A 23,248-nucleotide genomic window follows, 5' to 3' on the forward strand; every position below is an offset into this window, starting at 1 on the left:
CACATACGTTTTTACACTAAAGGTTTCACAGACTCAATGAATGTAAAGAGTAACACCTATCTTCATCTACTAAAAGGCCTATAGCGCCCTCTTGTTTCCACAGTTGGGACAACTTCAGGCCATGGACCCCTTAAAAGAGAGAAAATACTACCGGGTCCCCCGTTTGTCCCAAGGCTATTTTTTAAAACTTCTACTTAGGTATGTCAGTGCAAAACAAGAGAAATGTTTTTTTCTCTTCAGTCCTTTAAGTGTGTAACAGACCTATGAAAATCACTATATAACATAAAAGGTCGTACAGTGAAATTTAATGTTAAAAATGTTTTATTGTAGGAACTTTACATTGCACTGTAATGGAAAAACATTTTTTTTCAATATATAACGTGCAGGGTATAAATTGGGTAAAAGTTATCAAAATAGCTGCAAAATATTTTACAGAAATATGATTTTTGACATAGAGGATATTTACAAATAATACATCAAGTGAAATTAAAAAAAGATCGATTGTGACAAAATGCCTGTAAACCACACACTTAGACCGGGGGATAAATATAAGACAAAACAAAGCATAACAAATACATTTGATTTTTCGAAGAAGGCCATAGTTCATTGACACCAGTCTGCAAACCAGTCCTTTAAACCCTTTGATGTGGAGCAGAAGAGCTGCATTACACAATACAAAATGTTCATGTTTTCAAACTGTGCAGAGTCATGGTTACCTGTAGTAGAAGCACTGGAGGAATGTGTGTGAATGGGTAAATGTGACTTGTTTTGTAAAACGCTTTGAGTGGACAATAAGACTGGAAAAGTGCTACATAAATACAGCCCATTAACCGTGTACCATCTCTACATGGGACTGAATCTTGTGTTGGGTGACATGTCCATTATCTCTTAATTAAATCTAAATAAAAAGACCACAGACATGTTACAGCTCTACAGTTAGAACCTGTAGTTTGGAGTTTTTCCCTTGTTCCTGAGCCACAACGTACGTTTGTACTTTGATACGTCAGAAAAAATTACCTGCAGAACATTAAACGTCCCCTCAAGCATTCCTGTCAAAGCAGACTCTACATACACACATAAAGAAAGACATTATATAAATGATAATATATAAGACTCTTTTAAGACAAATTCAGGTCCTCCTCCACTTCATCCTCCTCCTTCACAGTGTGGTCATCACCGTCTATGGGAACTCCCATCACTTTCTGCAGCGCCTCTAAACTGGTCTGGCTAATGTAGTACCTCACGTTCTGAGACGGGAGCCGCTTCTGGAGCTCCTCCAGTTTACGATACGCCTGGAGGGGAAGGATGGGAGAAGACAGAGAGATGAGTGATGAAGGACTCACTAGGGTTAAGAGTCATACTTCACTACTTACATGTGTTAAAGTGTAGTTTCAGTAATAAAGGATTAAGGCCATGTTGAAGAAACCAACAACGACAAAGTGTCTGGTACCATCTTTTCAAAGTCTTGATACTTATAATACTGTGATACTGATGTGACCAAAACGTTCTTCATTTTACTATTCGTGATTCATATTCTACAGCATAACTGAAGAAGATAAAATGACAGTTACCACTTCTAAGTTGCCTTGCTGACAGTGATGTTCCACCAGAAAACCAAACGCATCACCAATCCTGACCGCAGGGTCCAACTCTGGCTCCTCCAGCAGCGCTTCACACAACCGCACGGCCTCATCAGCGTTCTCCGGATACAACCTGCAGACAAAGAACAGAATCAAACATCAGGTCATGACAACACCATCAGACGGAAGAAAGAGGAACTCATTAAGATAGAAAAGAGAAGAAGGATGAGCTGGATTCTTACCTGCGTGCATGGACAAATTTCTTGATTAGCGAGACCTTGTGCTGCAGGTCGGCTACTCTCGCTTCCTGCTGTTCACCTGAAGAGTCTTTTGCTTTCAACAGACACTTGGCAGCTTCAGTCAAAGCATCCAGAGCCTTCTCATAGTTCTGGTAATCATCAATCTCCACCTTCACAAGAGTAACAAGATTATATTATTACTTCTTCATTCTGTATTAAACTTTTTGTAAATACAGTAAAATTTATCAGGTTTTCAAAAATGCAACTTGGAGCATTACAAAGATTCTGACACCATGAGCCACAACAAACATTTTCCTCTCGAAACCAAGAACAAAATACTACTGTTGTGTGTTGCAACTACTGTAATATAAATTATATATCGCTAAATGTAAAATGCAGATCAATGCTTTCTGAATTTCTCAAATTTAAGACCACGTCCATAAAAGGAACAGACTCATCCTGTGTTCTTTGTGTATTTGTCATACCTGAGCACAGGCTTCATAGAAGCCAGCGAGCAGGTCCGGTGCTCGTCCTTTAGTGTAGAAACCGATGATGGTCTTCAAGACCTCTGGATTGTTCCGCCAGTCCAGAGACTGGAGGTAGTTGGCGGCCATGATGAAAATCTCCTTCTGACGACAAACGTTGGCAAAGAAGACTATTTTCTCTGTGTCGCCCGACTTCAGGAGTGCCCTCATTGCCTGTTTCAGAATAAATAAAATAAAATATTTCCAAGGTTTCATAATTCAACTCACATGTGTTTGTGTGCTTCTTTATTGCAGATGTTAATGATGTAACATGACGTCAGACTGACAGACGAGCTGGAGTCATCCCTCACACTCTCCCCTGACACCTCGGAGATGTTCTGAGCTTGCACAGAATATATGGCAGTATTTCAGATTTACCTTGGGCTTGTTGCCGGCCTGTGTGTATTTCTTAGTTGCCAGGTGGTAATTGCCCTGTCGCATGCAGCAGTCTGCTATCTTCTCCAGCACCTCCTTGCGGGCATCATCAGATAAATCTTTGGAATCGGTTACAGTCATTCTCTCTGCCAGGTCCTCTGTGATGGTCAAGTTCTGGGTCACACACAGCTCCAGCGCTTGAGGGTACTGGGTATACAAACGTAAACACACACACACATACATAAGCACATATGAACAGATACTTCCTTGTTAAGGTTAAACCGTGGCACACACAGGTACCTTCTTGGCTGCTACCAGTAGCTCCACAGCCTTCTCATACTGGGAGTGTGTGATGAAGAAGTCAGAGCACCGCGCCAAGAGAGCCGGGTCGGAGTTCTCATTCAGATCCTCAGCGATCAGCTGAAGTGCAGAGAACTGTTGGGTGGCAAAGGCCAACTCCAGAGCTTTGGAGACATAACCAGCCTACAGTGGGAGAAATTAATAAAGCACATACTTTGTGTAAAAATTGTATCCATCAACAATATTGTTCATCTTAAATATATGGTGCAATACTTCCCCCTTGTGGCATAATTTCGCCTGCATACATCTGATGTACCTTGTGGTAGAGTGTGACAGCTCGGTCCATGTGGCTGCCTTTCTCCTCGTAGTAACACGCAGCCTCCATCATGTCCTCAGGGTTACTGAGCAGAGCCAGGTTCATCAGCTGGTCGTCCAGACCATTCTCCTGTTCAATGATAATAACAACATTACATTTTATTTGTGAGGAGCTGTAAATGTTAAGATACAAGTCATAATCCAACATTAAAAGCAGTTCTGAAAAGGGGTTTTAGGGATTTTTCTAGTAATCAGAGTGAGTTTGAACCGGATCCACTGAGGTACGGAGAGCCAGTGAAGTTCCTGTAGGAAGGGGGGGGGGGGGTGATGGGTTCACGGGATCAGATGTGGGGGAACAGTCCAGCTGCAGAGTTCTGGATGTACTAGAGTTTATTGAGGACAAATAAGATTCCCCTCTTTTTTTTACTCATCCATATTGTTCAGCCGAGATATGTGCTGCAATACTGCCCCATGGTGGAACGATCAATCCAACCATTTAATAAAGTCAACAAGTGAGCACAGTGAATCGCATGATCAATAAAAAGCTCTGTTGATTCATAGACACATGCTTCTAGTATACAGTGGAGTACCGTACCTTACAAAGTCGTATGGCGTTGTTGTAGGCCTGGGCTCGTGTGTAGAAATGGACGGCCTGTTTGATATCATCATGACCCTCATAGTGTCTGGCCAGGTGGTACGATGCTGCCCTGTCTCCTGTGTCATTGGCTATCGCAGACGCCTGGGAGAAAGAGAGAGAGAAACTTGTATCGTACCTTCTGATAAAACTCCATTCCTGTAATCAAACTGTAATATCATGATTCTACTTTTATCTAGTGGTTAATGTATGAATACATTGATATATAGTGTAATTACAGTATTACAGCATTTATCTCTCTTGTTTTACCACTTTTATTCTTTTGTATAAATTATATTCTTGTTAATTTTGTTATATTTTATCTGCACCCTGAGTATGAAAAACAAATTTCATCATTACCACTGCAATTCCTCTTTAGAGATGGATGGATGTATAAATAAAGATTGAATAAATGAATAAATAAATAAAGTAAGAAATTAAGTAAAGTAAGTATCCAACAATCATCACAGAAAAAGTACATACGCAGATGTATTTTCAAAAAAATATTTTCCTATACTTTTAAACTTTAGACTTTTAAGATTCATAATAATGTCCACAAATAAAATTATTTTCAGTAAACTAAGTGGCTACAAATGTGAGTCACCTTCTGGATGTTCCCCATGTAGCAGTGGACTCGAACCAGTGAGAGGTAATCCTGAGCGCATTCATAAAAATGCAGCGCTGAGTCCATGTCCGACTGGCTCTCCAGGTACTGGGCCCACCACTTGTAGATGTTCCTGCATTGATAGGATAATGTTTAAATGGAACTTTGTGCCTTTATGTACAGAAGTATGAGATGTCTGAGGTGAACTGTATAAGACTTACTTGTCTTTCATTTTGTTAACGTAAATCTCAAGAGATGATGTGTCATCCTGAAGCATTCTGGGCACTTCAGCCCTGTGTGTGTCTGAGTTCTCATAACTGCAACAGAAACGATAAAGATCACACTTTGTTTTTCAGTGTTCACTGATTGTCACAGATGTCTGTTATATCTTTAACATAAAACCACAATAGATGTCTTACTATACGAGGGCCAGAGTCTTGTTGCCCATGGACTCCAGGTATTTGGCGTAATTATAGTAAGTGGTGCGCAGATGGATGCGATCACTGCTTTCAGCGGTGTCCAAAGCCTGCTGCCATTGGCCAGAGGCCTGGTAGAAATTGTTCAGAAGGTCGTAGCGTTGACAGCACTTGTACAACTTCTCTGCATCTTCCTGTTGGAAGGAAGGGAAAGATGATGGAAAGATGAATGTTTTTAGGGCGGAAAGCCCCCGAGCTCTGTGTGTGGTGAAAGGCTGAGACCTAAAAAGAGGACATGTTATTGTAAGATGTGGCCAAATGATATATGAAGAACAGAAAAAATATGGAGATTGAATTTATTGACTGGAGTGAAGAGATGGCTTAGTCTTATATTTTTATTTTTCAACATTTTTATTTATCTTATTACTTTTCTCGGAAAATATGTCATGTACAGTCATGTACAGCTGAAGGTTTACTTTCAGCTGTACATGACATCTTTTCCGAGAAAAGTAATAAGAAAAATGCAGTACAATCACATCCAGACTGTGAGTCAGCCATGTCCCCTCAATCTTTTATACTGTAATACTTGAATGTCTCACCAGCATGCCGAGCTGAATGGCCAACATCGCCACTTGGGCCTCTGGTTCAGGCTCGGCCTCCGCCTCCTTCAGTGCTTTTGCTGCCCTGGCATTTCCCATATTCCCAAGACACACACGTGCCACATCCAGGCGGCAGGTTTTCACACACATCCGGGCCATGTTTTCCCATACCGCTTTACTACAGAGAGAAGAGAAATGGCTTGTTTGCAAGGGTGATGTGTGACTCATTGTACTGGTATTTTATTATTCACCAGTGAAAGCAGTTGTACACATGTGCTATGTATAGTACATCTCAGAAGATTTCTTATTTGAAAAGAACAGTTTATATTTCAGACCTAATCAGTGGGCCTGTGAAAATGGTGACACAAATATGTAAAAACCCTCATGTCTAACCGACTAGACCTTAAGTACTGTGGTATTATTTTAAAGTTAAATCCACCACTATCTCCTGCACACAAACACTGACAAAACCATAATGGTGCAAGAATAAGTGCAGGACTTTAACTCAAAACAAGAGCTGTGCTATTCTGTCTCTTTCCTTTATTCTTTTGTCCTGCTGACGCAAATCAGCCCCCCCTACTCCCCTTTTTTTTGCTTCATTTCCAAATTTAAGATTCCACAGCCATCTGGTCTCTATTTGTGGCCCCTCCCACCTCCTTGCTTAGGCCGATACAGATGTGGGCTGTTTATTAAAGTTAGGCAACAGGAAATACCCCAAATCTTTAGGGGCCCTGCTTTAAGTGGGGCCACGAAGGCCAAGTGAAGAAAAAGAAAGCAAGACCGCTAGCGTCTGCCAAAATCCTGCTGTATATGGTCAGAAAAAAAAAGCAAACATGAGAGTGAGACACTATAAAACAACTGAGAAATAATAAGCCTGCTGCTGAACGAGCGGCAAGATCTAGAGAGCCAGAAAAGGAAAGACAAGAGAAGGAACAGGGCTACGTTTGGCCTCTCTTCCCATCCTCTTTTCCTATCAGGAAACACATCCTGTTGCTGCCCGACTGCGGTGGCCAATATGTTTGTTGCACACGAGAGAGAGAACTTTAGTGAACGCCCCCTGGGCTCCAGACAAAAGAAAACACAACAGTGACGTCTAACAGGAGTTTTTTTTGTAAATTCTCACACACAAACACACTGACACACACACACATTTTAAAGTGATCCTAAAGGAGGGGGCTGTCTGTTTTAGGCTTGCTGCATGTGTGAACTGATGTCTCGGACTGTGACGAACAGCAACTCCCCCACGTTTTAACTCTGACCTCAAGGATTTGCAGAGAAACAGTGCGTGAGAGAGAAAGGGGGGAAGAGAGAAAGAAGCAGAGGGAGGTGGATTACAGTACTTCTTGTTCGAGTCAGGCAGCAGGGGCTCTTCTTGTTCAGAGACAGTCTTGGTAACCTTAAACAAATCCATTAACGAGTCAGCTCCGAGCGTCGTGTCTGGAGAATCACTGCTTTCTTGGCATCAATACTCTTCTGAAAGCAATGTGAAGTGATTGAAAGGGGGAAAAAAACTATCTAATGCTTGCACAGAGAATCTAGAGCTGTATACAGAAGTCAGTGCATTCAGCAAAGCACCGAAGAAAGAGAGAGAAGATAAAGAACCAAGGGAACAACGGTGAGATCCCAGAGTCAAGCTGCATCCAGCCAGAGCCAGTGGAATGGACCAAGGTGCAAGTTGGATTAATCCTCGCTTACCAGCAGTGCTTTCTGAGGAGGAGGGCTGAGGATCTGCTGCAACGACGAAAAGCCCCTGAATGAGGATGAATGGAGATGTTCTTTAGCTAAATCTAAAGAGAACACTCTGGTTGAATACACCTCTGAGCTGCAACGACACACGCCAGAGGAGGTGGTGGTGGTGGCGGAGGAGGAGGTGGAGGAGAGGAGCCAGGGGGCCCAGAGCACTGCTGGTGCTACTGCCCCAGAGGAGAGGCACGGGAGCGGGCAGGACACCGAGGAGGAGCAGGGTCCGGAGGAGGGACCCGAGGGAGGAGGCGAGGTGGCGGGTGTTCGGCGTCGCATGGCCGTGCAGAGGCTGGTGGCGGCGGCAGTGGCGGTGGCCCTGCTGTCCCTGGTCCTGAATAATGTCGCAGCCTTCACCCCCAGCTGGGTCCTCCAAGCCCTGGAGGACGGACGCAAGCGGAGCGTGGGACTCTGGAGAATGTGTCCCACCGGTGGGGAGAGGGACCTCCAGACTGGGAGAAAGGGGCAAGGGGCTCAGAGACAGTGTGAGAGCCTTGGATGGGGCTCTGAGTTTGCAGGCTATCAAGAGTCCCGCAGCACTGTCAAATGTAAGTTTTTACTTAAATTTAAACCTAAAGTTTAACAATAACACGGTTATTTATGTCTCCTTTCCAAAGACAATGAATATTTGCCAACTGCAAAGTGCCTGGTGTCATGTTTTAGTTATTTTTGTTGCTTGTTAATAACAATGATCAATGTATCTGCCAAAACCAACACACTGAAGTCACAGGTGAGAATACCAAGAATTTACAATACCAAATTCATCTTTGCCAGCAGGGTTAGAGTCTAAGCATAGTCTCGAGGACATTTAAAGCAGAGTGAGTGTTTACAAAGCTTCATTGAGACATTTCCATTCAAGAACAAAACTGGGAAATGCTTAACGGTCACTCACCAACTGTACTGGGCACAATTGGCAGCACTGCCTGGCAGAGAAACGCCTCACCATTCATAACAAAAAGTATTCCTGACTGTGTCACCTTGAACAAACTGTCAAACTAAAACAATTGAAACTCTGTGAGTGAATTTCAGGAGTTTCTGTCTATCTATGTATATATTTATTCCTATAAATGTAGACAATATAGTTTCATGCTGCTCAACAACAGTCACGTAACGGGAAACGTGACACTCATGTGAAACTCTCCTTCTTGTCACCCAAGTGCAGTTTGACATGATGCGAGCATGTAACCTGATGGCGACGTTGGCCCTGACTGCCGGTCAGCTGATCTTCCTCCTCGGCCTGAAGGAGCTGCCTTTCATCACGCAGGAGTCACAGTGGTGGGAGGAAGCCATCGCTGCCCTCTTCCAGTTAGCCAGTGAGTACCAGTGTTCCCAATGCTTGTTTGCTTAAGTTGTTTTTGCACCACAGAAGGATCTTTCTGAGGAAAACGCTAAGTATCCTTGCAGCTTCTTTTTCATGCATCACTCTGAAATGGAGAGAAATGTAGATGTTGCACAGCAAAGTGCACATCAATCTGGTAGGATTCCAAACGGAGGAGGGTAAAATCACAGCTAACTCTCATATTATAAAGATCAGCAACAGAGTGCACATTTTGCAAGAACTCTATGCAAAAAGTCTCAGATACAAGAATATGTACCAAAGCCAGATATCATTTTAAAAATATAAATCAATGGAATAAAGTATACAAATACAAACATGAATTAATATTATTAATATATGCGTCATAACTTTATTAGATTCTGAGCATTTTTGATTTGGTGAAGAAAGACTATAAATTATAGTAAAAAACAATTAACTATTTAAGCAGCCAAACTTTGGGGCGTTAAAGGGGGAAACCAGGAAACCCGAAAGCTGAAAGAGTGGTTTCCTTGTGGGACATGACTTACTGCAGTCATGGTAACAAAACCTCTCCTCCACACCCAGCACACACGCACACACACACACATCCATCCCACTGTGCCACTTTAAAGAGTTGGCTTGCCGGGCCTGTCCCAGTGCCCCTTCTGAGGAAGTGTGTTGCGCCGTGTGCAGTGGCCGCTCGGCCGCTCGCTATCATTGTGGCAGAGCAGAATGAAGGGGGTCTTTTCTGGGTCTAAATTTAGTCCCAGTCCAGAATCCATGGGCCAGAGCTGCAGCGAGCCAGGGAGCGACTGTCAGGCGCCAGGATATCCCTGCTCAGGACGAGGAAATGTCTGTGACTACCTGTTATGCAAAACCCCCAAGCTGAAGAAGGAAAAAGAAGGGGGGGGGGAACGGACGGGAAAGACAGTTTCGACATGGACTGTGTGTTTGAGTCTGCAGTGGCAGGAGGGATTATGCGTGTGCATTTTTGTATATGTCGGTGTGTGTGTGTGTTGTGATTGTGTGTTTGTCGTTTGTTTTAGAAGAGAAATGTCCTGTGGCCTGACAGCAGGGCGGGAATTGCCTCTGTCCAGATCAACTGGCTTAGCTTTTATGTCTGCGTTTATAAAATGTCCAATAGCATTATTATCTCACACTGCAGCAGGGATGGGGGCTTTCATCTGATCTATCTTGAAGTGAGCATCGAGACTCACCCAATTTTAAACAACACAACCAACAAAGCTGTTTAACAAAATCATATGTATTTTCGCTCAATATCAACGCAAATAGATCTTACACACAAAGCATCAAGTTTACTCCTGATCTAAGAAGGAGTAGTTTTGTATTTTATAGTATCTAAAGCAGTGTCTTTGTCAATAATCACTATTTAACCAACACCACAACCAGAAGTCTTAATGAAATCATAGTGAAATATTTTCATAAACTATAGCAGCTTTACTGACAGGTTGGTGCTTTAAGCTAAATTATATGCACACAGAGACTATGCTAACATGCTAAGTCTTAGGAATGCTAACCATCTTAGTTTAGCATTTGCAGATTAGCAGTAAAAACAGAGTGTAGTGAGGATCAAATTCAAATTCATTGTTTTTGCAGGTGGTCGGTCATAAATTAGAAAGAAAAACAGAAAAATTTGTTTTAGTATTTGGATATAAACCAAAAATTATAAATTTCATTATTTAGACTGAGAAAATTAACACAAAAATGTGTTTTAGCTGCAGCCTCGCTTCTTTTTATAATCCAATAATTACAAGAAAAACTTGCACAAATAGAAAATCATATTTAAGTAAAATGGACTAATTTCTTAGGTACAGTTAGGTGTATTGCTTTTTATCATTCAGTACTCCATTCCCCATTCCTGCATTAGAGCTCCCCCACTGAGTCAGTGAATGAGCCTCAGCCCTGAATGAATGAGGATATTTTTACCCATCACCCTCTTTCTCAGGAATGTTTTCATTTTCAGACGTGCCAAAATGTCCAGCTATTGCGAGCAGAGTGGAGTGTGGAATAACAATATTCAGTTCCTTTCAGTATAATCTGAGCAGCTTTGGCAGGTCCAGACTGGAAGCAAAATAATGGCCCATTTCACTGCTGGAGACATCTCAGGAATGTGTTTTGTGAATGGACACAGCTCTGTTATGTCAAAAAGTTACAACAGCAGGCCAAATTGTCCTGACAGTGTAAATCTAACACTTTTATTTCAAGAAACTGCAAATGTGGGCCTCAATTCTGATCCATTAAATCTGGCTCAGACTTTTCCTCAAGTCTGGCAATCGAGATCCTCATGTAAGAAGAGAGGAATACAGATTTGAGGCAGTGCTTTTTATCCTAATCAATTTTGTGCCCTTTGAGAATAAACCAAAACATTCGTATCTGGTGGGAAAACACAGCAGTTAAATGAGTTTCCAAGACCTGGCCTTAGATCAAATTTGCTTAGATTTCTCTGTGACAGTTTGTGTCAAATGTCCAGCAACCTCGAAGGTTAGGGTGTGGAGAGGAGGGAAGGAAGGAAGGATGGAAAGAGGAAGAGGGGGAAGGAAGTTTGAGAGATAAGTCCTTGCCAGAAAAGAGGTTCACACAGCCCAGCCTGCTTGGAACCCGAAAAGGAGATTATTCATTATTTCTTGGATAAGGAGCCAGACAGGTTAAACATTAACGGAGCAAGCAAACAGTTGCATTCTTACGGGTAAACACGGCGGTAGACACGCAATGATACACAGATACAATTGTTCACATCCTCACTTTAAACAATAACGGCCATCTTAGTGTAGAGGTAGACCGACCGACCCTGTTGCCAACCCCACCTCCCGGTGCCACTGACTGCTTCAGGAAACAGACTGATTCATATCCTAAAACACCAACATCCCTATTTCCAGTGATTATTTTTGGTCCCTGTATTTATACCCCTTTGGATTAGGCAAGATTTCAGACATGTATTGTTGAACTCTTGAATGGGTCCTGACTTCACTTTTATACGGTAAATGAGGACTAAGGGAGACTTGAATGGTATAGCTCTATGTAGCCTTTCATCCACACCTCTAATAACCTAAGGAAAGAATGAACTGAAAGCGATGTCTTATTTATAGCTTGCAAACAGTTCCTCATCGCGTGAGTTAAACTTCTGTGAATCAAAGAAATCGGGAGTTTTCAAAGGCTCTTCCTAGCGTATATTTATGCGCTGATATTTTTATGCTATCAAGAACTTTGATCTTGAGATCTTTAGAAGTTTCCCCTAAGAGGAAACAGATTTTCAAATTCAAAGGCCCCTCGCAGAGCTCCTGCTGACCTGCGAACCACATGGATACAGGGATGGAGATCTAAATGTCCACCATAATGAGCCTCACGGTTTTTTGTTTTGTCTGAAATGTCTCAATGTCTTAATAACTGCTATGGACTGTCATGAAATGTTGTACCATTTTTTGACACTCCTCAGGATCAATTACAATAATGTTGCCTTTTGTCAAATTAAAACCACCAAGTCAAAGTTTTAATTTGGTGACAAATCCAGTTTATGAACAAATACTGGGCAAAAATAAAGACACACTCTTTGTGTTAAGAGCTGATTAACCAATGTTAGCATGTTAGCACACAGTGAACGTGGTAAATATTACCTTTTTGTAATGAGCACAATCAATGGGATTGTTAGAAGAGCTGATATGAGCCTTTCACAGACACAAATACGAGTTAACCATGACGCTAAACAGGAACATTTGAAATAGCTAATTTATTTATCTTCTTACAATGAGTTGCAAATGAGAATGGCAGTTCCTTTTCCCTGACTGAGGCCTTGTCTCTCTGTGCTCCCGTGCAGGTTTTGTGCTGGTGATTGGACTTGTGACCTTCTACAGGATCGGACCCTACACCCACTTGTCCTACTCCTGCTACTTGGACATAGCCGCTTGCCTGCTGGCCACGATGGCTGCGGCCATGCTTATCTGGAACATTTTACACCGCCGCGATGACTGCCTCGCCCCTCGAGTTATAATCATCAGTCGCTCACTGGCGTCACCTTTCCATCCACGTTTAGACAATGACTATGTGGAGTCGCCTTGCTGAGACGCGTGAGCTCACAAGTTAAGACTGAACTCAACGTTTAATGTTTTACGTTGCAACTGGTGCCTTTTCACTTTCCTGTGGACTCACATGTATCTACAATTGTAAAACTACCTTTGAAAACTCCTCCCACCATAAACAAAGATACCAAGATTATTTTGCTGCACAAAATCCGCAGATTGAAGATTGAAAATGAATGTATAAAGTAACTCTCAACTTTCAAACGTAGTCAAATACTGATGTTTCATTTATTCATGCTCGCCGAGCTAACTGGTGGTTCAACAAACAATTTGGACTGGCACTGTCTTATGAAGCATCCTTCTTGTGAAAAGATCAAGCTGGAACTTGACCTATTTTGCTATATGTGCACTTCTTAAATGGCCTCCGACATAATTATAAATTGGATATTATGAAAGATGTTGAAAATACCAGAATACCTCATATTTGTTTTTGTCCTTATAAAGGTTATTATAGTTTTAATACATATTGATGCTATTAATAGATGTTGCAAATAAGTAAATCTAACAAAATAAAAGCAGAAGAGGCAAACCATTTGATTGGGCGGAAAATAAAAAAGAAATTGCTAATTAATGTATGTGAATTGATTTAGAAGCAGGATTTGTTAAACTGACGGCAACAGATGTTTTGGCGATGTACTGCATTTTGAAACACTTGCGTTAATTATTCATGATGCTTTACATATGAAACTGCTCGCTTGTGGTACATACTGTATACTTAAATTAATATGATATAGTTGTGTAAAGAATTGTGCTATCATGAGTTGTGATATTATTGTGAACATATCATACTTCTGCAAAGAACTCCAGGCTGTCTGTGGGTCTTCATCGTTGCCAAACATAAAGGCACATTAAAGTAATAATATATCATATAAATTCAATAAATTTATTGGTAAATATTCAAATGGAGTGATTGTTGCCGTTCCTGATTTGGTGTCAAACACTACACCTGAAAATGACAATGGCAATATAGATCCTAACGAATTAAAAAACGTTTCAAATACCGTATTTTATAACAACTACATTTTCATATATTTCATTCTACATTGAATATGGGACTAATATCTAATATCTGTCACGGCGACATGAAGTGAACAACATACTTTCCCATGACAAATGGCTTCAACTGAGAGCATGAGGTTTACATGAACCAAAGCCAAATATGATGACTACAACATCATACATCAATCTCTGCTTCACCCCGCACACTTCCTCTGGTGTTTTTGTTCCTGATGAAAGGGGGAGAGTTTTGCTTTCAACCGCCAAATGTAAAAAGACAGTTAGAGAGGGCTTGTAGTCATAGGGGCAGATAATCGTGTCACCTAAAGTCAAGGACAACATGAATGAGAGGAAACGGCGTGGTCTGGACTGAATAAAGACATTCCAGCCTGTATCTGACTTTGGGAGGTTAAAGGCACTTTCACACTGAGAATATCGGGTTTTGATAAAGGGAAGTAAAACATGTTCTTTTCTACTTCATCCACAACATCCAGGCAAGAGGGTGAATAGAGCAGCACTGATGCACACAAATCAGTCTCTAAAGCCTCTTTTAAAGGATTCCCAACACTCGCCACTCCATTCATTTTAAATAAAAGATAGACGGGTTTATGTCGGGTTCGGTTCGGGCACAAGGTTTGACCTGTGAAGAACTCTACCTACAACCCTGCTATTGGGGTGAACTCACCCTTTAAGGTGCATGGGAGAAATGGCTGCATTGTCTCCCAAATGATCTTAAATACATGTAATAGACAAGTAATAAATGCTCTAGGCTGCAGGATCGCCAGCTAGTCTCTGACCTAGGTATGAGAACCTTTGTCGATTCAAAAATCTGCCCTATAGAAAGAAGTGCCAGCAGATACAGGTTACCGCTGCAGGAAACGCATATTCCTGTGGGTGGAGATATATAAGAATCAAACACAATACTGTTCCTTTTTTGGGGGAAATGTAGCAGTAAGTAAAAATAACCATCAAGGAGGAACTTAGTAAAGCTGTCATCAGGCCTATTAAACCCTTAGGAATATCCGGCCAGTGGTGGATGCAGTTTCCCATTTGCGTAATTGTACTTGCACAAGCATCACAGGAGCCTAATTCAGGGTGAGTGATCTGAATCACGTATTTTGCTAAAGAATATATCACACCTTTGATTAAATCTCATATGCTGTACGTTTCTCTATGTCACACACACACAGGAACGGACACGCACATCCTTTTAGTGACTTGACTCAAAGTTCGCAAGAATAGAGAGGGCACTCCTTTCGGGCCAAATGGGCAGTGTGTGTGTGTGTGTGTGTGTGTGTGTGTGTGTGTGTGTGTGTGTGTGTGTGTGTGTGTGTGTGTGTGAGTCAGTGTGGTTAGAAAAGTACATCCCCTCAGCACACACAGAAACAGCCACATGTATACACAGTGAAGAGTTCCTTCCCTCAGCACAGACACAAAAAAAGTCCTTAATCATGTCCTGTGTTTAGAATCTATTCCATGTACCTACATAAACAAATCAAAGTCTGACTTAGGTGGAGCTTAATTGATCATTGTATCATGCTTGGAATCAAACTGGTGAGTTTGGACCTACATGCTATCAAATAAAGGATAGGTAATACAACTGGTTAGCCTTCACAAAGACAGAGTCATTGGTGTGGCAATCTTAATGCATTGACATGTCAAGTGTCTGGTTACGTCCTCCAAGGAGCTTATGTTTTCATCAGTGTTTGTTATTTGTAAGTAGGATTACGCAAAACACACAACTGATTACCATGATATTTTGTGGAGGGGCGGAGCTTTACATTTTGGAGCAGACTCAGATAAACTGGCAGATCCAGGATTTTTTTTCCTACATTCTGTACCTTTTTAAGGTATGGAGTTAGCCATGGTGGACATATTTAGTCTCTCAAGAGACTTTCAGTTTAAACGCATCTAACTGCTTAGAAATAAGAGCACAAAAAATATCAAAAGCTTAGTCCCAGGATCACCTCTCAGATATCAAGAAAACGTTTTCAAGAAAAAGATACAGAACTACAGTGGTGGTCTGAGCAGAGCAATAAAAGGTGCTGAATAAGATGGGAGGTGAAGCGGCGACAATGCCCTATTCTCAACATAAGTCAAGACCTCATTTTTACAGCCCTCCCACTGTAAAGCACTGAAGAGCATTCTGTGAAGTATCAGGATTCCAGTGACAGCGCTTTCACCGTTGGCCCTGAACTAAAACCCCTGTGGAAAGGACTGTTGAGGAATGTGATGACACGGATCAAATCGGAGGGTGTGTCCACTGTGTGTATGCCATCCTGCATGTCCTCTCTATTTGCAGAGTTAACATACTCATTTTGCCCTACCTCTTGATGAGCTTGATTGACTTGAAGGCTTCGTCCATGTCGCCAATGGTCAGGTAGAAGCTGAAGTTGAGCATGGCGTCCCGGGTGGCCTTCTCACAGGTCTCCAAACCCACAAATTCCCTGAGAGCTCGCCTAGAAACCATATGGGGGAACTGGACTGGCGCCCCTTTGGATGGCTGGGTCTGATTTGGTGGAGCTGATGTTGTGTCTGAAACCTCTGTTGACCCTGGATCCCTCTCACCAGGCTGTTGAGGATTGGAGCATAATGATCTCAATATTGGACATAACAGAATTCAGGGCCAGTAATAAAAGAAGACGTTGTGAAGAGGGATCACAACAATAAAACAAATCTTGGGGAATAGGTGGGACACAGAGCCAAACAAACATTAACACAACATCATCTTTTCATCAAGACAAGCTTTAGGAAGTGGACAAAGATTATTGAGCTCTAAATATTTCAGGGATGCTCTTGTGCTGCTGGTTTTGAGGAGCCGGAATTGTCCTGCTTCTGCTCAGCCACAAGGCAAACACGATCACAGTTGTTGGAAGTTGGGAGTCACGAATATTCAAGCTTTCTGAACGGACTATAGGGGACAGATACTTACTTCTGGTCGAAAGACACCAGCCCTCCAAAATAAAAGCTGGGGTGTGTCAGACCAAACACACAGAGTTTCACATAAGAACAGTTAGGAGGGCAAACCAAAGTTAAGAAAAATCCTGCTGTGTAAGAGACCCCACCGAAGAGTTCTCCATGCTCACCTTGCAGCTGAAATAATAGTAGGGAACATCCAGAGCGAGAAGAGCCTGCAGGCCTGCAGGTTTGGGATAGCAGTCCTGTAGGAGTAGCCCGTGCTCCTGTGTACAGAAGAGTGTCACCACTGATACGTCCGCCTAACGGAGGGAAGACAATGCACTGGTATTAGATAAGCATTTACATTCTGACTACTTGTCTATGATAAAAGAATAAAGAAGCAATATATATTCCTCCTGGTTCTCAAATTTCCTCAAAAGGGTTGTATATAAGCATGAGTGAGACCCAGGAGAAGTCAAAGCTACCAGCAGTTTTAGCTCCTTGCTCTGCTCACAGAGCTGTACAGGATTATCTCAGGGTCTTTACCATATCGACGGAACTAGCGGATGATGAATCGGAGCTGATCGGCACCGTCTCACAAACAAAAAGACGAGGCTCACTCTCATCCCAGAAGTGAGAGACAGGGCAGCGACCGCTGAGCTCCGTCCCCTGAAGCTGCTGCCTGAGAACACAGACAGAAAGCTCTGCATGGGAAGAAGACAAATACCAACAACAACACCAGACACAAGCAGCTTCAGTTACCTTTCACTGTCTTCACAATGGGAGATACCACTGGACGGTCTGCCAACGAAGAAGTCAAAGTGTGTCACAGTGTCCATTTCCACATCATAGAAGTATACTTTGTGATCAGGTCGCCCATTAACCTGAGAGGAAAGAGTGACAATCATAGTCAAATTATACTGATGACAGCTTTCATAACCCACATTAAGAGAGTGTGAGTCTCTCACCTGAGAGATGAGGATGCTGACTTGGCTGCCGTTGGCATTACACTTGACCGACCTCAGGGCTCCTAAACCCACAATCTGGTCAGCCAGGTTCTTAGCAGCGCACTGAGCTTTGGCATCTCTACAGAAAACATACACCGACACTGGCATGGTTGGACAACAAAGTACTTTGCAATGAAAAATTGTAAATAATCTTGACATATTTAACATACAGAAGCTAACTGATGATTGATATGTCTTATCTAACGAAACCAACATCCACATTATCATCATACCTTCTGGAGAGGTCAAAGACTCGGATGTGTGCCGTGTCTGTGCCAACCACCAGGTAAAACTGGCACACACTGAGCAGCACAGGGTTGCCCTCTGCCTTGGAGAAGGTCAACAATTGCTTCACAGTGCCCTGAAGAGAAGAGAGGAGCCAAATTCATACCACTATGTTTATATTCTTGTAAAATCAATTCTAATTCGGACGATAGATATTGATAGTTTCAAAGAGGCCTTTTCAACATTCACACTTCAAAATGTGTCAAGTCCACCAAGTTCCAAGTTGGAAATACAGACCTGTGGAGTGCGGATCTGTACCCTGTTCGGTTCCACAGTGTACAGGTTCTCGCCATGTACAGCTACCGCATGGGAGTCACAAGGAAACGCTCCTGGAAAATGGGATAGAGAGGAGGTGGAGAAAGAAGAGAAAGGGAAAGGAAAAGAGGTGAGATAACGGACAGTTTCTGAAGTGATGGTTTGCAGGGTGAGTTTCTGGCCAGTGTTGTACCTGTATTACGTAGAGCTGTCCCCGAAAGCTCATACACAGTAACTTGCTTTCCATTCCATACTGTCACTGACTCCTGTTGGTGTAACACACATGCAGTTAAAACGAGGATTAGATTGAATCTTATTTGTTTTCATGAGCAAACTCTTGTGGATATCAAATCTGCCTTTCCCCCCTTGTGATCACCTTGGTCACACACACTCCCTTGATGTGTGTGTCAGACTGCAGAGCAAGCTGCGATCCTGTGTTGAACTGAGTGATGCTGAGCTGGGTTGGGGTAAGTTGCACTGCTGCCACCTGCTGGCCGAAATGGGCAGACATCACATGCTCGCAGAGGATGAGCACCGTGTTTGAGTTGTTGGCAGCCAGTAGATTCAGGCTGGAGCCCCACTGAAATGAGGGAACAGGATTATATACATTTACATATCCTCTCACGATATAGGCGTCTGCTGTGTAAATGCTGGTCCAGACAGTACCTGAATATGAGTGACATTTCCCTCTATTTCAGTGGGTGTCTGGAGCTTCCACTGGGCGTTGGTGTCACCTTTGCTACTGCCTGGCTGTGCCACCATCCTCCACATTGCTATGCGCCCATGGCTAGTGCCACCTGCCAGGATTTCTGTGAAGGCAGCAATGTTACACAAAAGCAATGAGACTTTTTGAGTGTTGAGGTTTCAAAGTCGATGAGGCACCTTTATCAGTCTACCCAATATTTGAGAATGTGGTAGTAAACTGGAAAAAACAGGTATGAGAGGAGTAAGCATTTTGCTCTATAGAAGAAATATTTCACATTTACCTTTTGCTGCACAGTATGAAACGCAGTTGATCATCTCTCCTCTCTCAAACCCCAGCGTTTCGTCCAGTGACAAAACAAAGTTGTCATCCCGCTCCAGGTCCCACAGCCTACGAAAACAGAGTGGCAGAAAAACTATTCAAGTTACAGATGAGTGTGTATGTGTGTACAAACGGTATGTGTATACTGACCTGATGACCTGTTCCCCCGACACTGTGATGAGGAGGCTGTTTTCTGTCCAGACGATGTCGAAATTCTGACCGCTCTTGCTGCTCAACTTCACCTGTCATGAGGAAAAAAAACATAAAATATAAATATATAGAAAAAGATTCAACATTGCAGTACAGGATACAGAACATTTAAAGAATCATCTCACTGTGTCTGACATCAGGAAGAAAATTATGTATAGCTGATTTGAAATAGGATAGGATACAGAAATCATTAATGTTGAATTTAGAGATCTATAAATCTAGAGGGGATTTATAAGCCCCCAATGTCTAAATCCTTCAGTTTTTCCAGATTCTAGTTTTTCAACAGTATATATTTCCCCTCACCAGTGCTATATAATAATAAGTAAAAAAAAAACGTTAAAAATTAAAAGAAATTATACCTTCATGTATTCCTGAGCTCCTCCCTCAGGTCCCAGAGTGTATTGTGAAAGCATCAGGGTCTCTGTGATCACAGCGAGGGCCTCTCTCTTGTTGAGGTAGAACAGTTTCTTGATTGCCCCCTCCACACTGAGCAGTGTGCTTGTCTTACACTGTTCATCCACACTGTGAACTTTACCTATAGACAAGGGGCAAAAGGGGTAAACTTAAAAATAATAAGATATCTGTAGCATGAATGGAGATTCTTACAGAATCACAGTGACCTTTGACAATTTTTTCTTCTAAAAATACAGACAAACAAATGAAAACTTTTTTGTTGGACTGAAAAACTAGTGTGAGAATGATATCCAACGATGCTGAAAATGTTGTAACTACACAATGTGTCTTTAAGAAAACATGGTGGCAATAAACACTTACCATCTGCAGTGCTGACGAAGAACGCAAGTCCCTCCTGCGGACCCATCTTGAGGGCCGCTCCCTTCCAGCTGAACATGTCCAGAGCATTCTCATCTCCACCCACTGATGCTCGTGCTAGCATTGCCACATCACTGTAACAACAATTAGGTCCTACCATCAGCAACACAATTATACAATGTTTTCAATATGGGTTTAATATGAAGAACTTAATGACTTACTCTCCAGGTGCAGCAGGTTTGAAGATGCAGCACGTTAGAGGTTTGCTGTATTCATGCTTTACTAAATGGTTTCCTTGAAGTCTCCCTCTGGCATCGACCTTCCAGACCGCGAGAGCTCCAGTCTGGCAATGAACAATTACACTACAGTCATGCATTACAAGATAAATGAGAAGAAGATGAACGCTATCTGTCTAATCTAATACATTCCTTGATTACCCTGGTAATGCTTGTGCCACAATGATGATGAGAAAATGCATGTTTAATGTGTGTATTAATTAGACCCACCAGCATATCCACATGCTAGACATCTATCAGTATTAAGATATGACACAGATAAATGTTCCACAGTGTTTGTTTGTGCAGTCACTGCAACACACTCACCTGATCCCCTGTCACCAAGCGGCTGCCGGAGCTGCTCCACTCCAGCAGTGTGATGCCGGCTGTGTGTGTGTTGGGCAGGACGGTCTGATCTCCAGAAGGGTGTGTCAGCAGCATTACCTCTCCATTCTCCCAACCCAGTGCCAGCACTGGCTTTGTGGGATGCCAGCGCAGCACTGTGGGCTGGTGAGGACGTCCTACGTGGCAGATCTCCACATGCTCTCCCTGCGTATTGACAGCGGTGATTTTAAGTAGGTTTAGGGTTAGAACAAGTGGAAATAGGTAACTGGACTTGCTTTTTATTCTTCTTCACCTCTCATTAAAGAGGCTCTGGGCACTGAGACGCACAAAAATACAGGACATCAGCTTAGTAGGCGTTACAGCAAAATAAACATGATCACATGCCTCCCAGACCCCCTCCTGATGTGGTCTGAGTGATCGGACCTCAGGACGCATTGAGGTGCATTTGGGTGCGTTCAGACTGTACTTAGGTCTGTCCTCTTGTGATCAGGTCACATCAGAGCTGATGTTAAACAGGTCTGAACAAGGTCTTATGTAACCAATGTGGATCTGTTCCCACGTTGAAACCTCCACCAGCAAGGCATGAATGGCTGTGGGGTTAGGGTTAGGGTAGAGCACCTCTGCAATGTTGTTTGTCATTTGGGTCACATGAGTTGGGGTGTGGGTGGGTAATGAGCTGTCTGAGGACTGAACTGAAAAAGCCTCTTGGATGAGAGGTGAGAGCATCCTCAACAAACACAAGCAGGTCCAGTTGCCTAGGTACACATCCACATCCCCTGAGGACACCATGACCTGGACGACTGAGAATCTTCACAGATACAATTGACAATAAAACCAAACAGAAACACTCTCTCTTTGTTAACGCCCAGTGTTATACCTGCTGCAGGTAGAGGTCAACGCTGCCCTCATTGGTGGGGCTGCTGGAGGCCACAGCCAGCACAGGGAGAGCCGAGTGCCAGGTCAGATGAGAGGGCACAGCGCTGCTTTCAGGAGCCTCGATCCGGTGATCAAAATACACCGCCATGTCCCCAGAGCTCCTCTCTACAGAAGAAAAGGGAATAAGAAGATATCAGCTGGATGGAAACCTCCAAAGTGATACATAGTTATTCATCAGGACAGTGTTGGATTTCTGGTTAATGGCCGTGTAGCAGATATTGAATGAGGCTAGAGCCTGGTTGACCAGGGTTCTACATGCAAGGTAATCAACAACTAGTTAACTCAGTGATTCACAATCCATCATGTCACCATATGTAACGCTCCTGGACGTAGATGACGTTACTTTACTTTATGGGAACAGCTACACAATAACGACGGTAACGGAGCTGTGCATTCACCACAGTGACAAGCATTTGGAACGCTGTGATTGTCATTATAAGACACATGGTTAGCTATATCGGCTAGCGTTAGCTGAGCAGCCTAAGCTAGCCAGAGTTAGCATTCACTACTGGCTCCCACAGCCGCAGAATGAGGTGAAGTGTCGTGTCAGGCGCTCTGAAGACTCACGTCGCTGTCGCTTCTCCTCAGTTCGACGTCGAGTCACTTTCCTGAGCTCGAAGCGGCTTCAAACCTCGACAGGAACTTCCAGTGTTTCTGTGGAGCCTCTGTGGAGCGTCTCTGCCAGTTGCCCCTGACAACCCCTGAAGGCTGGGGAGGGGGAGGAGCCACGGAAAACGACGAACACAACCCGAGTCGTGTCCGAAGGTAATAACGTTAGATTTGAAGTCATCTCATCAGAAATGGCCTAATGTGACAAGTTCTATTAAAAATCTGTATCTGCTACTAATACTACTACCGTCGAGTGTCAAAGATAATAATATAAATGTCTCAAGACAGTATACATTTCAGAGTTTATATTGAAACCAACTTGAAACATTTTTTTTTAGGGTTAAACATATTTTTCACAGTACTCACCTTCGATTAATATATATATATATATTTATTTATAGAAAATGGGTACCATGCATTCTTATGGACTTGATTTAATTCAGTACGTTTTATAAGATCTAAATATATAAAATATAATTCAGTGGTTGATCAAAGCGGTGTTCAAATTTTATATCCACAGAAATGGAATGACTCCATCTGTTGCTTTCATTTCATCTGTTTTTCATTATTAATATTAAGTAAATCTGGAAAGTGCTTATTAAAGACCAGACAAAATAAAGTTATGAGCCAGGGTTCGCCGTACAAGCTCATTTCATCATCTGTCCCTATTGTCAGTTTTTACAAGGCAACCTGATATTAAATTAAATTACTTATGTAACAAATATCTATGGATAGTTCATGTGTATTATACATACTATTCAAACTAACTGAACAACAAACCCCTTATTAATATGTGTTTTATATATATCAATACTATGGCCAATAATAAGAAAAGAAATATGTTCACATCTTGTAACCAATAAAAAAGATCTCGGTGTATTTCTATTCTTGAATTTATTAAATGAAAATATAAGTACAAT

General features: G+C 42.4%; 2 protein-coding genes across 4 annotated transcripts; one reads left to right on the forward strand and one right to left on the reverse strand.

Moving 5' to 3' along the window:
- Window positions 1-405: 405 nt before the first annotated feature.
- Window positions 406-21,807, reverse strand: ift140 (intraflagellar transport 140 homolog (Chlamydomonas)). Of its 3 annotated transcripts, none has more exons than XM_061095582.1 (30): window positions 21,661-21,807; window positions 20,766-20,987; window positions 20,385-20,506; window positions 20,167-20,297; window positions 19,752-19,927; window positions 19,333-19,424; window positions 19,145-19,251; window positions 18,825-18,967; window positions 18,535-18,738; window positions 18,352-18,424; window positions 18,141-18,232; window positions 17,852-17,979; window positions 17,580-17,697; window positions 17,374-17,495; window positions 17,158-17,293; window positions 16,800-16,931; window positions 16,256-16,285; window positions 16,041-16,216; window positions 5,587-5,764; window positions 4,991-5,181; window positions 4,793-4,888; window positions 4,572-4,704; window positions 3,929-4,072; window positions 3,335-3,463; window positions 3,019-3,201; window positions 2,722-2,925; window positions 2,305-2,517; window positions 1,823-1,989; window positions 1,572-1,713; window positions 406-1,292 (listed from the first exon to the last, which is right to left on the reverse strand). In XM_061095582.1, exons 1-30 carry the CDS (start codon window positions 21,805-21,807, stop codon window positions 1,119-1,121), a joined length of 4,305 nt encoding a protein of 1,434 aa, XP_060951565.1. In that variant the 3' UTR covers window positions 406-1,118. The 3 variants fall into 3 exon arrangements, with proteins under 3 accessions (XP_060951565.1, XP_060951564.1, XP_060951563.1); XM_061095581.1 differs by adding an exon at window positions 16,646-16,681 and having other exon boundaries at window positions 16,041-16,285; XM_061095580.1 differs by having other exon boundaries at window positions 16,041-16,285.
- Window positions 6,750-13,619, forward strand: tmem204 (transmembrane protein 204). Its single transcript, XM_061095584.1, has 3 exons — window positions 6,750-7,874; window positions 8,484-8,639; window positions 12,456-13,619. Exons 1-3 carry the CDS (start codon window positions 7,604-7,606, stop codon window positions 12,698-12,700), a joined length of 672 nt encoding a protein of 223 aa, XP_060951567.1. The 5' UTR covers window positions 6,750-7,603; the 3' UTR covers window positions 12,701-13,619.
- Window positions 21,808-23,248: the final 1,441 nt, after the last annotated feature.

The sequence above is a fragment of the Limanda limanda genome, chromosome 21 (assembly GCF_963576545.1).
Source record: "Limanda limanda chromosome 21, fLimLim1.1, whole genome shotgun sequence".
NCBI lineage: Eukaryota > Metazoa > Chordata > Actinopteri > Pleuronectiformes > Pleuronectidae > Limanda > Limanda limanda.

Excerpts from the sequence above, each read along its gene's own strand:
- tmem204 (XM_061095584.1), top strand. The coding sequence starts at position 7,604 with ATGGCCGTGCAGAGGCTGGTGGCGGCGGCAGTGGCGGTGGCCCTGCTG. Across the intron at positions 7,875-8,483 it reads GTCCCGCAGCACTGTCAAAT|TGCAGTTTGACATGATGCGA; the intron begins GTAAGTTTTTAC and ends TTGTCACCCAAG. Across the intron at positions 8,640-12,455 it reads TGCCCTCTTCCAGTTAGCCA|GTTTTGTGCTGGTGATTGGA; the intron begins GTGAGTACCAGT and ends GCTCCCGTGCAG.
- ift140 (XM_061095581.1), bottom strand. The coding sequence starts at position 21,807 with ATGGCGGTGTATTTTGATCACCGGATCGAGGCTCCTGAAAGCAGCGCT. Across the intron at positions 20,988-21,660 it reads TTGACCTCTACCTGCAGCAG|GGAGAGCATGTGGAGATCTG; the intron begins GTATAACACTGG and ends GTCAATACGCAG. Across the intron at positions 4,889-4,990 it reads AAGACTCTGGCCCTCGTATA|TTATGAGAACTCAGACACAC; the intron begins GTAAGACATCTA and ends TTTCTGTTGCAG.